The following is a 14,925-nucleotide window of genomic DNA, read 5'->3' as shown; positions in this document are numbered from 1 at the left end:
TATAGAGTAGTATGTGTGTATGTGAGTGTGTATATGTGCGTGTATTTCATGATGATAGGGCTGTCTGCGTTTACTGGTTGAGTCATCTTTACTACTTTTGGTCTGAATATGAACAAATAAATTACCCCTATGATTATACATTTTCAGTCCCCGCGATTTCCCAGCCGTGATTTTTTATTTTATCACTGATTTTATAACCCAGTTCGGTACTGGCTATAGCCTAAAGCTCAAAGTACAAATAAAATAGTACATATCTGTGACTCAAAATATACTAAGTACTGAACTTTTAAATAATTTCTTATCGCCGGATTGTAGTGTAACTTGACTGTAAATCGTAGTAAAAAGCCATGTGGAATTTCGGATGTATGAACCAATACACCTCCGCTTTTGAGACCTATTACACTAGTTATGAGTTCTAATATTGTATACTATTCTAAAGATCATCCATGTTATTAATGTGACGTTGGGTAGACGCGTCCGAATGGTATTTCTGTGGCATATGTGATACAAAGTGGCATAGTCCATGCAAAGTCTTCGGTGACGATACTAACACTACAACTAATATTTTAATGTACACAAGGTATCGCAATAACTGTTGTGTGTAGTACAACCCTGATTCCAGTTGTGGTGGCAAGTGTAGCTGTCCAAAGATCAAGCCAGTGAAGAGACAGCTAAAATTTGTTGAATCACCGTAGACGCTATTGAGCGCCATTGAATGCCATTGAATCACCGTAGATGCTCGGTCAAAAAAGTATCATTGTAGTAATATCATGGGACTGAGTGGGTTGCTTCCGCTGATGAAGTCTCTGCTAGTGAAAACTCCCTTGTCGCACATTCTCGGATGTCTAGGAATTGATGCGAGTATGCTTGCACATCAATATATGCGTGCGCATGCTCAGGATATTGTGTTAGATGGAAACTATCAGCCTTTCTTATTAGACATATGGGCTACACTACAGCGACTACAGTCGTATGGTGTCGGTACACTAAAGCTATTTATAGTATTAGATAGTTTTCGTACGGATGATAAGTTAGTGAACGAACAGCGCCTAAAAGATGGAGAGAAAATAATGTCACCCATCAAAGAATATTTGACATCAAATAGAAAACTGGATGGATTTGACGAGGTGAAGGCGTGCAAAAGTGCTGTAGCATATTTCAACAGAGAATGTGCCGAGCATATAATGTTGTTGTGTAGGGATAAAGAGATAGAATATATAATCGCGCCTATGGAGGCGGAACAACAATTGTTAGCACTACAGCTTCAACGTAAAATGTCCTATTGTAAAAGCTGGGCCTCCACATTAGAATCTTGTTATATAAACATACTCTTAATAGTACGTAAAACGTACTCTTAAAAGTACGTAAACTCTTAAATGGGTTTTAACGGGTTTTATTAATTAAACACCTTTTCCATTCTACATATCAGATATTTGGACAAGGCCATTAAAAGGCCCCAGTAAAATATCAAATATAAGATTTGGTCTAGTTCTATTAATATAACTATATTAACCTTCCAAATCTATTTATATCTGAATAATTTGGTAGCGAGATGGCTCAACCGAACATAGGTTTCTAAGGACTATTAGCGTTGCTTAGTTTATACTCCGTTCAGCCAACCAGATGTGCCAGTCTGATGAAGGCTAAGTCGATAATTCTTGATAAGTAGCAAGTTATTGGTTAATGCAATAACTATGGACATCAAGAGTTTTTTTCTTTCTTTCTAAAGATAGGATTTTATGAGTCTCTCGGATTCGCCCCAACAAAACATACCATAATTTCTATCAGAGCGACAACGAAACACTATATAAAGTCCCTTCGGCCCGTACTGAGAGGATTATATATAGGCAATGTCTCAGCCTCACAATCCCTCAGAGTATTGCTGTTTTTACAAGGTATACCTAACTTTACTAAAAGACTCATTTCGTTTGTTTACTTCGAATTTAATTATACTTAGACTTAACTTAAGCGCTTAATTACTCTAGGACGTTAATATCGCCTTGATAGACCGAATCTTACACATTTTAAAGTTAGCAAAGGTATTAACTACTTAGACTACTTAAACGTAAAGGTAGATAACTACCATGAATTTTTCCTAAGCACAGTCATTCCTTAAGAGAATAAGACTGAAGTCATAAGTTAAGATTATGACAAAGAAAGACAATACGCCTGCAAAGAAACGCAAGGCCGAACGTAGCGCTGCAGCAGCAACCGCCGCCACTGCCGATGCGTTTAACCGCACAGTAGCAGAAGCACTTGTTTCCGACAATAATAGTCAGGACAATGCTTCGAATAAGGACGTAGCCACTCCGATTAAGGAGACTACTCTTGCAGATAGAGCCCGAGGGCCAACTATTGCCTCAACTTCGAAGCTTGTATTTACGAAGCCAAGAAGTGAGACAAGGGACACGTCTCAAGACGCCCCAACCAATTCTTCTGACGAAACTCAGAAAGAAAAGTTCCCAATTATAGAGGACAAAGATGAATCTCAGAAGGTACCTATACTGAAACCCGAAGAGGAGGCAAGCTCAAGTGGCAAACCCGAATCTACGTCCGAGACTACTGAGCCAACGCGCATAAGTAAGTTAACTACTGAAAACACTGACCTTAAGAATCAGTTAGCCGCCTTTATGAAAGGCATGACTGTTGAACCTGTAGATCGAATGTATGGATTAGGAAAACACGCACAGCATATACGCGAGCATGTTTCTCTGGGCATTACTGAAGCCTTACATAAGTGGACAAAACGTCGGCTGGCAATTACGCCGGAAAAGCGTAAGGACCTGAGCGCCAATCCTGTGACGAGGTACTACCGCCAGAACTCCAGGCTAATTACTCGCCTGTTCTAACGCCCGGCCATGAGTCGCCCGTCCTTGAGGGTATAATAGACCCAGAGGCCGGTAAAAATACTCCGCCACCTTTACCCAACTGGGATAACAATCGTCGGAAACCAGTCAAGACTGGGTATGTCATCCAGACGCATGAATCACCCAAGATTATAATACCAACTACTATCCAAGGAACAGAGCACCTAAATGCCTCGACCATGGACTTTACAAGGGGAAATAAACACTCCCGTAAACGTGCTAACGATGCCGAATTTAATAGCTTCGATCGCACCGCATTACACCAACCCGTAGAGAATTTACACTCTGACGAGGTTGTAAAAGTCGGTCTCCTCTAGGCTGACTATACGATCCAAGACGTTTACGTTAATAAGACAATACGTTAATACGTTACAATTTAAAATGTTATCTAAATTTAGATTCAGACCTTGGTAATGAGCAAAAGATTAGGGGATTTTAGACTGAGACTATTGTCTATATGCTCCGCTCTAATCACTCACTACTTCGGTCTAGATTTATTTGTGTTTTAGTTAATAAGACTAGATATCATTTCATTGGACGCTTAGTTTACATTTCACGCCTCGAAACAATTTCCTTTTCAAACCAACCAATAAAATATCTCTAAGTCCAACTTAAGAAAATAAAAATAAAATCAAAACACCAAGTCGGTGCAGTTTACATCTGCACCTAAGCCCCATCACTTGGTACCTAGCTCTCCATCCCATTTAAGGCATAGACGGGCACATCTAGTTGGCTGGCTAGGAGGAATCAAAACCATGTTGTCCTAAATTCTAACAACTCTGATCCTGTCCTTTTCTCTGTGGATTATCTTGCTCTAAGATTATTATCGAATTATACCAAAGGTTTGTACCAACAACCATTTCATGCCTGAGACCCTCTCTCATGGTACTCCCGTTAATTAGAGATTCCCAAAGTGTTATTTTCAGGTTTCATATTGGTGTCGTTCCTATATTATGTACAATTATAATTTCAGTGGAAAAACCAATCTGTATTTGGAAAACCACCTAATTGTCCACAATAGAGTCGCATACTCTACTGAGTACTATCACATGTTCAGAATCTTGAATATCTCAGTTCTTGTTCATGTCCAATTCGTTAAACGTATTCCAGTAATAAAGTATACGCGACGTTATTTGTGCAACTACTATTAGGAACACGCTATTTTTACAAGGTGACCGAACTTAATAAATCGGTCGACGATTACAACATGAAGATGGAAATCGCCCATGACGAGCACCGTGCTGATGACGTATCATATTTTGCTAATATGATCGCGATCAAGCAGAAGCGCATCGATCAGCTACTTCAGGCCCAACGTGGACAAGACCACAGGGATAACCAGAAGTACAAGGGACACACCAGTCGTCTTAAGTCGAACTGGGATGCCAACAGCAAGCAGGTCGAGTTTATAAACAACCATGACCTCGACACGCTAACCCGTACGCTTAATGCGTTTACGGTCATGCTGGAGACGAATGATATCGCTCCCCAGCAATGGATTTCTGCTTTAATGCAGTCATTTGACCCTACAGGAACAAGTTACTTGATCCTGCAGCGACACCAGCATGAGCTAGACACTTGTCGTGACTGGCCAGCTGTGTGTTGGTTGGTTACGTCCTTATTAAGCAAGGTCATGCGCAGTCCGGGACTGAGTTCCATCTTAACTGAATTAGTTGAGAATACTCCTATTCAGAGTTACATTCTGAAACTTGATGCTGACCTAAAACGTCCAGATATAACAAAGGACAAGGCCCAGCGATGGTACGAGTTTCTGGTTATGCATGCTTTCTGTAAAACATAGGGAATAACGACCGTGAAAGTCTGTACACCGAGTTGCGACGTAAGTCCGCAACTGAGGCTCGAGACAAAGGACATGAAACAAAGTTTCATCTTTCCCGGCTTACGTGGGAACAGTTTTATGATACTGTATCCACTCTTTTTCCCGCACACCGAGTAACCTCGAAGGGAAAGGCGGTAAATAAGAAACCGCGCGAGCTCCCTGATCAAGGATACCTCTCACGTCAGACGTCAGATGATAAGCCTCATCAGACGCGTCCTACCCAGACACGTGCTCGCGACTTTACTCAATCAACGGGACCCAATAAACGGGCACGCGCGGAGCCGAAGGACAAAGAACCTCAATATAAGGAGATTAAGAAATGTGCCGACCCTAACAGTTATTGGAATGGAAGACATGCACCCACCTGTACACACTTTCTTACTAAATGTGACAAGTGTGAGAAGACCAATGGCTACCACGCTAAGTCTTGCGACAAAAAGCCCGACATTAAGTTGGTGTGAAAGTGCTACCAGGTACAATCGTTACAAAGAAAATAGAACGACTCCTTAGATGAGCGTGTAATAATCCCTGTATATTGCAACGGAAATAAAGTCCTTGCATTGATTGATCCTGGTTCAGAAATTTCATGTATATCCGACCGCTTTGAACTGATGAAAGACATTGAAAGGCGAACTCAAACCACTCACCTGTTTTTAGCAGATGATAGAACTTCTAAATGTGATACCATGGCCACAGATCTTAAAATCTCCCTAGCCGATGATAGAAATATCACTACCCAAGCTGTGATCGTTAAGATGTCACAGAAGTACGACATTATAGTCGGAATAAGCGATTTGCTCACGTTAGGGATAACCGTAACAGGCTTACCCAACAACATAGATCCATTAAAGGACCAGTCAGACGATAATTGTCTAAAACCATATACACCACCGTCGGACACAGTCAAGGAATTAATTCCTAGCTTTGCCGAGAAGATAATGGATCTTATATTAGTAAATAAGAAGATAAAAATAACCGACTGGGCGAAATTCCGCTTCAACGACGGATACGTCAGCCTTGACTTAATCAAGGTAGACTTTACTAAGGTCAAATGTCCTTCAAGAAACTATGTTTCTTGGAGACACGAAACCGTAGCTAAAGAACAAGTCGAGAAATGGATATCCGATGGGGTAATCGAAATCAATTACCAACAAACGCCAGTTAACTTAGCAGTATTGGCAGTTGACCAACACAACTCTGACGGAACATTCAAGAAAGTCAGAGTATGTCTAGATATGAGCCCAATAAATATGTTATTGCCGACTCATAGTTTTCATCTCCCTCGCATAAACGAGTTACTGAGACGAATAGAAGGTGCTACGGTGTTTACATCCATAGACCTAACACAGGGGTATCATCAAATACAAATTTATGAACCCCATCGTAAGTACTTTAGTTTTACCTGGAAAGGTAAACAATACAGGTTCAGAGGTGCACCTTTCGGGTTGCACTCCTTACCAGCATTCTCCCAACAAGTAATGGAGGAAATGTTTTCAGACATGCCTAACGTGCAACTCTATATAGATGACATAGTCATCTTTTCTAAGACTACAGGCAAACACGCCGCATTAGTCAGACGAGTCTTTAAGAGACTCAATGAGCAAAACTTTAAGATTAACGAGAAGAAATGCCACTTCGTAATGAACGAAATACAGCTCTTAGGCTACCATATATCTGGGGAAGGTATTAAGATCGACCCCGGTAAGGTAGAACATTTGTTAGATTGGCGAACACCAACTACAGGAAGAGATGTGAACAGCATGTGTGGGTTTGTAAACTTCATTTCAGATGGAGTACCACACTTGGCCGATTATCTTAAACCCTTTGGACACTTAAGATGTCATAAAGGCAAACTAGGAGACTTGTGGACTAAAAATTGTGATGACGCATTTAAAGCGCTCAAGCACGCAGTCCAACAAGCCCCTGTTGTACAAGGACCAGTCGATGGCGTGCCTTTTGAAATAGCAACGGATGCATCAGACTTAGCACTCGGGGGTGTACTATACCAGGCTAAAGATAATAAACCTAGGTATATACAATTCTTTAGCCGAGCAATGAATGCATCACAGTTGAATTATCCAACTGTGAAGCAAGAGCTACAAGCCATAGTAGCAGCTCTAACACACTTCCGCGATTACTTATACGGAACAGCTTTTACGCTGATGTGTGATCAGGAGTCCCTTCAATATATGAAGGAGATGAAGCCAGGCTCTCAATTGTTGAGCCGATGGCATGATACGATTTCAAAGTTTCATTTTGATATCAAACATCTACCAGGGATACATAACCATTTACGAGATATGTTATCACACTTCGTACCGGACTTTAATAAATCCGTACGTGAGCTACTAGCCACTGATTGGAAATGTAATCCCAGGTGGTTTGAACTGGTTCAAAAGATATTTGGGCCACATACAGTTGACATGTTTGCTGCACATCATAATGCACAACTTGAGAAGTACAGGACTTTAAATCATTCTTTAGGAGATGCCTTTCAACTAAACCTCTCCAAACATAATGCGTGGGCTAATCCACCATGGCAGTTAATTGCCCAATTACTAAATTATGTTCATATACACAAAGATACCATCACGTTGTGTTGCCCATTACGGAGTAAAGGTCCATGGCTCAATACATTAATAAGCATGATACAATGCGAGCCAATATATTTAGGTAGGGAAGTAGATACTTTCCTATATCAGGGTACCCGAGCCGTCCAGAAGACGCCCTGGAGACATACTATTATATGTCGTATAGGTCCCATTGGAACAACCAAATGGACCCCTTCTGAGACCTTCCTTAACAAGGTCAAAGAATCAGAGATTCCACTCTCTACTAAATAGAACGTTAAGCAGTTCAAAGGCAACACAGCACTTGAAGTCTGTGCACAAGAAATACAATCTACTAATGACACTACAGTTAAGAAGCGTCAGTCTCTAGCTAGGACTCTGTTCAATATCATAAAGTCCAAGCCCGAAGTCTTTCAAACCCTATTTTTAAAGGGATTAATGAAAGATAATCCCGAAGCACATACGAATATAATGCGACTGTTAAATAAGTCAGGTGTATCAAACGCACACGAGCGCACTCATGACACGCATGCGAAAGAAGGACAGGAGTCTGTAAACACTACAGACTTAGAGACCACTCAAGTGGATTCTCAACACCCTACCTTTATTCTGGAGGAGCAGAATGATGAAAACATTCTTGCTTGGCTGACGCAAAACCATAAGCTGAAGCACCAAAACGTAGTAGACGCACTTAAAGATGTTAAGCGAAAGGGATCGTGCACCCTAAGCTGGCAACTTTAGTTGACAGAGTATATCAGTCATGTACAGACTGTGATCTCAACCAGATTAAGCGCTGTGGGTTCGCACCGCTTAAGAGTGTGACTGAAGATAGCGCAGGGTCATCATTGATCTGGTTGACCTGCCCACGTTCGAACACACAGGCGACCGTTACGTATGCCACTTCTTTGATGTGGCGTCACGGTTTAACTTGCACTATCCATTAAAGAATAAGAATACGCAGACCGTGGCATAATTATGTTGCCAAGTCTTTGCTGACCACGGGTGGCCAGGTATAATGCGCACTGATAACGGTAGCGAGTTCTGCAATGACGTAATGGAATCGTTAGTACTCGTATCAGGCATGTGCCATAAAAGGGGTGTACCATATAAACCGCAAACACAAGGCGCTAATGAAACACGCCACAGAAGACTTAAGTTCTCCTTACGTACTGCATTAACGGATGATGCAGATGATTGGCCGTACCACCTTAAGTGGGTACAAACACAGATGAACGAGTGTGCTGATCCGGTTACAGGAACAACACCCGCTCACTATTTTCGTGGCAGATATAGTGAGTTACAAATCCCTTTTAACAAGGACGAACCTGATCACCATGAGTTACCATGGTTAGAGAAGGTACAACGCATACACAACGTTGTATATCCTTGCTTGCGAGAGACACGTAATGTGGCCTTATTAAAAAGGCAAAATAGATGGAATGTGTGCTACCAAAAAGATAGCAGAATATCAAGTTGGAGACAGAGTTAACATCCGTCAACGTAATTCCGATGCTACTGTACTAACATCGAAATGGATAGGACTATACATAATCTCTGTAGCCGATACTAAAAGTGGAACCTATGAGGTTAATAACCCCAACGGTTCTAGTGCTTTAAATATAGGCACTAGTCGGATTCCGACTACTGTAATAGCCGGGCCTCCACATTAGACTGTATGTTATCAACGTACTCTTAAGCAGTACGAAAATTATAAACGTACTCTTAATAGTACGAGGAACTTAAGTTTCCTGAATGGGTTTTAATGGTTTTATTAATTAATACCTTTTCCATTTTACATATCAGATATTTGGATGAGGCCATTAAAAGGCCCCAGTAAAATACCAAACATAAGAGTTGGTCTAGTTCTATTAATAGAGCTTTATTTACTTTCCAACTTTATTTATATCTGAATACTTCGGTAGCGAGATGGCTCAACCGAATATAGGTTTCTAGGGACTATTAAAGTTACCTAGTTTATACTCCGATCAGCCAACCAGATGTGCCAGTCTGATGAAGGCTAAGTCGGTAATTCTTGATAAGTAGCAAGTTATTGGTCAATGCAATAACTATGGACATCAAGAGTATTTTTTTCTTTCTTTCTAAAGATAGGATTTTATGAGTTTCTTGGATTCGCCCCAATGAAACATACCATAGTTTCTATTAGAGCGACAACGAAACACTAAATAAAATCCCTTCGGCGAAAACAGTACTGAGAAGATTATATATAGGCAATGTCTCAGCCTCACAATCCCTCAGAGTATTGCTGTTTTTACGAGGCATACCTAACTTTACTAAAAGACTAATTTCGTTTATTTACTTCGAATTTAATAATACTTAGACTTAACCTAAGCGTTTAATTACTCTAAGGCGTTAATATCGCCTTGATAGACCGAATCGTACACTATATACTAACGTTTGATAGTGACTACATAATGTTGGGGTGGGATTCTATAATTCTCGACACTAAATGGAGATCCGGAATCGCAAATATATTCTTTCGCCGAAACTGTAAGGCACAGAATGTTAGCGATGTAATAATAAACTTATCCGAGTGTGATGCAGAGAAAACTAAGATTAAAGACATGCAGCTTCAATTTTTAAAAGCAGTTTTAATCTATGGTTTTAATGCATGCATATTACTATGTGCACAACTATTGAGAAGTGATTATAGAAGTAACACGGGTATGACGACTGTATCGTTTTGTTCTTGGTTGACACACAAGTCTTCATCAATTAAAACATATCTCGCACTAAAATCGGAAGATACGTACGTTTATACGAACTGGGCAACTGATAATTGGGAGATACTTAATACTGAAGCAATCTATGCAAAACTGATATATTTTTTCCCAACCAGTTTATGCTTGGTGTAAACATGTTATTGAACTGAATGACGTAACTCGTTATTTGCCTGTCAATCAATATGGAATACCACAATGGCCAATTTCAGGTTATGGGATACAATCACTTTATAGCATTCTATTGAATTTTTCTGATAGTATAATCAATAATTATCGGTATAATATCTTTACAAAATTATCACCACAAGCACAAAGAGATTGGGCAATGGGTGCCTACAATTTACGATTTCCTCCTTGGGAACCTGTTTGGAACAAACGGTTTCCGCTCGAGCCTATAAGCTGGTCGGCACAAGGTGTGGAAGCTGACGTTAAGGCGTTTAGCCTATTGCTAGTACCAGTTTTGCGAGCCTATACTGTACAACGTAGCATCGTCATTCCATGTCGCTTCACACAGAAAGTAGATATTGTGCGATATTTAGCTCAAAATTTGTTCACATCGTCCGCTATACTGAAGCGGCTACCCATTCCAGAGATGTCCAAAGCCCTATTGATACGACGAAGAGACGCCGAAGCTGACATTCTAGGCAATGTTTTCAGTGCATATGATTCGAAGACATTAATTCGAGTAATTGTAAGTAATGCGTGTATCAAAACATATTTTGGTTCAAGTGCATATACTCTTCGACAGGCCGTGGAACAGGAGCAGAGATAAATTGTTATGCTGGAAACCGCTTATGAACCATTACAGGATGATGAAAATCGAAAGGATAGAAAACTGATGTATGTTAGGTCGGATGTTGCAAGAGTATACAGACATGATAAGATGAGAGTGGTTTGTGTACTGGTTATAGATAAGGATCAAAATGCTACTAATGTCTGGTATGTGGAATCCATAGAGGAGTGCAACTGTATGCTGCCGCTCTCAGACAAGAAGACTGTAACCACCGATGAAGGAGAAGGTGAGAGAAAGGTTCTCAAAAAAATAATTACGACACAGCCATACTAATTGTGTTCACATCCGTGCCTGCCTGGAACGTGTACGGGAATTAGGGGATCCCGGATCCACCGACGCGGCATGTAGCTGGAATAAGCGCCCCGCTGTACGAAAGATGGACCTCAATCAACATACGATTGTGGTGGCCAAAGAATTCGTCAACAAAAGTCGAAACTTCGCGTGGACTGTTACACGATCGAAGTTTATGCCGTTGAAGTGCTCTCATTTGGCATTGTGAAGAAGGATATGAGTAGTGAAGAGCGAGAAATGTACGAAGCATTCCGCGCGGCAAAACTCAGTACTTACAAAGAAGAGAAACAAAAACTTGGACTAAAAATGGATCAAGTACTTTGGCAACCAACAGAAAAACTGTATTTATAATTAAGTATTTAAATATATCTCATCCGGGGCGTTCCGCTCGTAACTCTACGGCATCACCAATAACAAATCCCCACTCGAGATTGTAAATGTAATGCAGATTGCGTTCGTTCGGGCGTAAATTCTGCGGATTGTTCCACAGTTGGAAAAGGTTGTCTATCCTGAAATATACTATATATAGCTTTACAAAACGTTTTATATATACGCTTGACTACATCATTTGTAACACCAAAGTACACTCCTAAAGCGCTGAGATTGTTGCACGATTTTCTGAATGCTGATATGTACATAATATACATATGCCATGTGGATAGTGCACCTTTGCGACCTCTCGGATCTTGAAAGCGGTCACTACTTCTTCTGCCAATCTACCTTTGGCACTGTTATCTTCATCTTCTAGTTCTTCTTCTAGTAATTTAACGCGACATGATCAAAATACTATTTCATCCAACCTATTATTGTAGTTGAACAAATCAAACCGCAACTTCAAAACGGTGAGGTTAGGCTCACCTGTCTGCTTTAGACAAAATGATGGCTTAGCAAGTGCTGCTAACATGTGGATATGTACGTGGAGTGGGTTCCTTACTGCCTGTATCATGTACTGAATTATCATCGCCTTCTATAACTAAAGTAAATGGACGAAGCCGAGGATACGCATCAGTACGTATGCGATCTTTGATCTTTGCTCTAGAACTAAATTGTTCGTACAAGCAGTCGGACTGTGCACTAATCTATTGATATAGACTATAGCCTTTTTTTCACTTGGGGTGGCAGAAACACAACAACTCGTTCACTAATATCACTTCCACAAACTTCCTCATTGTTACTGCATATACACTTTACCATTTTTTTCTTCATATTTTTTATTTGTCACTGATTGCAATTGGAAATCGTACTGCCACTGTAATTGTGGACATGGTAGTGCGTGTTGTGGATACATGTTAACATGTAATTGATTTCCGCCACATGTGAAATGCAATGCATGTAACGGAAAATGTTTCGCGTTCACCGTTGCGTTGTTTTTTTTTCCTGCTGCACCTTTGTTCCTCAATAACTGATCTACAACGGCATTGCTTACGCCTGGTACAAGTATCTTTAGCCAGTTACTTGTTCTTCTTGTTTCTGAATCTACATTGTGATCTGATGCACGCCCCTTAGGCAAAAATATCTTTCTGCTTGTTTCGCCCATACAGTCGGCCACACCGCACATGCACTTACGCGTATAATCAACCTTCTTGACTTTTGGCCCCGCCCGACTACGCCTCACTCTATCTGACATTGTACAATCGCCCCGTTGTATGAGTGAACAAGTGGTCAAATTACACTATAAATTCACATGTATGTATTTAAAAACCAAATTTACAGCCAAGAAATCGGCCGATAAGAAACAAATGCGTTCAAATTGCGGTTCGGTACTTTATAGTTTTGAGTCACCTGTGTACTAATTGCTATATACGGTGAGCTAATATTGTCCTCGATGTGTTTTTTTTTAGAAAGTATGGTTTTTATTATTAAAATAAAAATAGACTAACAGACGTGAGTGTTCTGTGCTCAGGATACGTTTGCTACAAAGTCAAGGAAAAGTTTGGAGTAAGCTCCATTACTCAAACTGAAAAACCTTCTTTATAATTTGCTTGGTAATCTAGATGTTAACCTTAGAACACATGCTTTCTTACATCAACTTTCAATCCTATTTATACACTTTCTACCTTTTCCCAATCCTCGGAATTATTGACTTGCTTCTTCTTCAACGAGAATTATACTCAATCAAAACCCATATAATTCCCTGGCTAATAGTATTTACTGCATCCTCTACAACGGTCTCCACCAGTAGAAATAGTAGTTCATTTCTCACCAATAAACGACTCTCATTTGTGAACCAGCTACTCCTGGAGTACTGAACTCACTCAGTGGCTGTCATGGTTGAGAACGCCTTTCTGACACATTCGTCATCCCTTTTAAACAGCTGCCATTCGGTTTATTGCTCCTCCGAAAAACCATGGGTTTAAAACCTGTCTGACGTCATGTATATAACTTGAGGGTTTTTTGTTTCTTGTTTTTTTACTAAAAAAACATTTTTAGTTCTAAATTATACAACAAGAAGAGGGAGGGCCATGTTTATTTTTAGTTTCCAATAATATTTAGTTTCCAATTTATTTCCGTAGACTGAAAAAATAAAATTATATATAATACACGCGTTAAAACGTTCAACAAAAATTATTTAAAACTTTTATCAATGGTCTATGACAATACATGCTCTCTGGAAAAAGCCAGCAGATATATGTAAATAAGGTTTTGTTTTTCCACAACAAGAGGAATACATAGCCTTCTTCTGAAATATACAGAAGGCTATGAGGAATATTTGAAAACAAATGAAATGGTGAGCAAAGATATTAATTGCGTTAAAACGTATTGTACCATTGAGTTTTAGCACAGATCTATTTAGTTGCCTGGGGTTGGCTGCGGGATTGGAGTTCGGACGATATATCTATTCCATTGCTGGTTTTACAAAAACAGATAGATTGAAAAAAACGAACACGTATTGTTTCTGGGTGCATAGTAAATAGTAGTGGCGTAGGAACGTTTTTTCAAATTCTGAGAAAACGTAATCAACTTCCAGATCTTATCACTACCAAATCAGGTTCGCACCCGACAAACTATCCCAATCAAATCATTTCTTCTCAGCACACTCTATTAATCTCCAGAGACTCCAATGTGAGCTTGATACTCATCCAACATTCACGTCTGTGCGCCGCAACCGGGAGATGGTTTGCTAAAAACAAATTTGAAGAAATATCAAGATGATAGGCTGTATAGGTTTCGAACTGTTGGGAGGTGAAAGTTACCAGGTAGAGAATATATACTGGCGAACCTATTTATATATAAAAACTTTTCATCCACTTGTCCGAGTCTCCGAGACTGATAGATTCCGTATTAGCATCTCGTGGGTAGTATCGCCATTGCTGAAACTAACACTCGAACCACAGGGAAGGAGTCAGGATGATCGATAACAAGTATTTTTAGACTTCTCCCTTAAAAAAAATTAGAGTTGGTCTGTTCGAAATAATATCTATTTGTGTACAGCGGAGAGAAGACACCTCAAGCATTCTAAAGTAGTAGACCTAGTAGAAAATACATTCACTATAGTTTCTACCCCATTTTATGAAATTCGGCGATAATATCGAACAGTATTTCATACAACACTACTTAGACTAAAACAACACAGTCAGCGGAGAATCAGTAGAAAAATGGCGGCTATCTTCGAAGCCTCGGGCAAGATCAAATCCGATGGTCCCATTAGACAATGGAAAAAGTATCACTTCTGTTTATACGAAAACTACATAATCTCAAAGGAAAAAGAGGTATGCAGGAGAGAGAAGAAAACGGACATATAGTTTAATGACACAACTCAATAAGAAGATGTGATAATTTTGTTAGTTCAACTATCTTATTTATATACTTATTAATATATATA

At 39.9% G+C, this 14,925-nt stretch overlaps 2 protein-coding genes across 2 annotated transcripts in view; both read left to right on the top strand.

Annotated features, from left to right (window-relative positions):
• Nucleotides 1-10,796: 10,796 nt before the first annotated feature.
• On the top strand, nucleotides 10,797-11,310 carry SARC_08993 (hypothetical protein; the record flags this gene model as incomplete). The annotated part of the gene is made up of 2 exons (XM_014297013.1): nucleotides 10,797-11,037; nucleotides 11,129-11,310. 2 exons carry the CDS (start codon nucleotides 10,797-10,799, stop codon nucleotides 11,308-11,310), a joined length of 423 nt encoding a protein of 140 aa, XP_014152488.1.
• A 3,251-nt stretch (nucleotides 11,311-14,561) lies between these two features.
• The window catches only part of SARC_08992 (STE/STE20/PAKA protein kinase), a 9,206-nt gene continuing 8,842 nt past the window's right edge, over nucleotides 14,562-14,925 (top strand). The window contains exon 1 of the mRNA XM_014297012.1: nucleotides 14,562-14,812. Coding sequence (XP_014152487.1) covers nucleotides 14,699-14,812 — 114 coding nt within the window. The 5' untranslated portion in view covers nucleotides 14,562-14,698. The remainder of the gene's footprint in view (nucleotides 14,813-14,925) is intronic.

Source organism: Sphaeroforma arctica, assembly GCF_001186125.1.
Source record: "Sphaeroforma arctica JP610 unplaced genomic scaffold supercont1.867, whole genome shotgun sequence".
In the NCBI taxonomy this organism is placed as follows: domain Eukaryota; class Ichthyosporea; order Ichthyophonida; genus Sphaeroforma; species Sphaeroforma arctica.
Note: the sequence above shows the minus strand (reverse complement) of the source record. Positions and strands in the feature narration are given on the sequence as shown.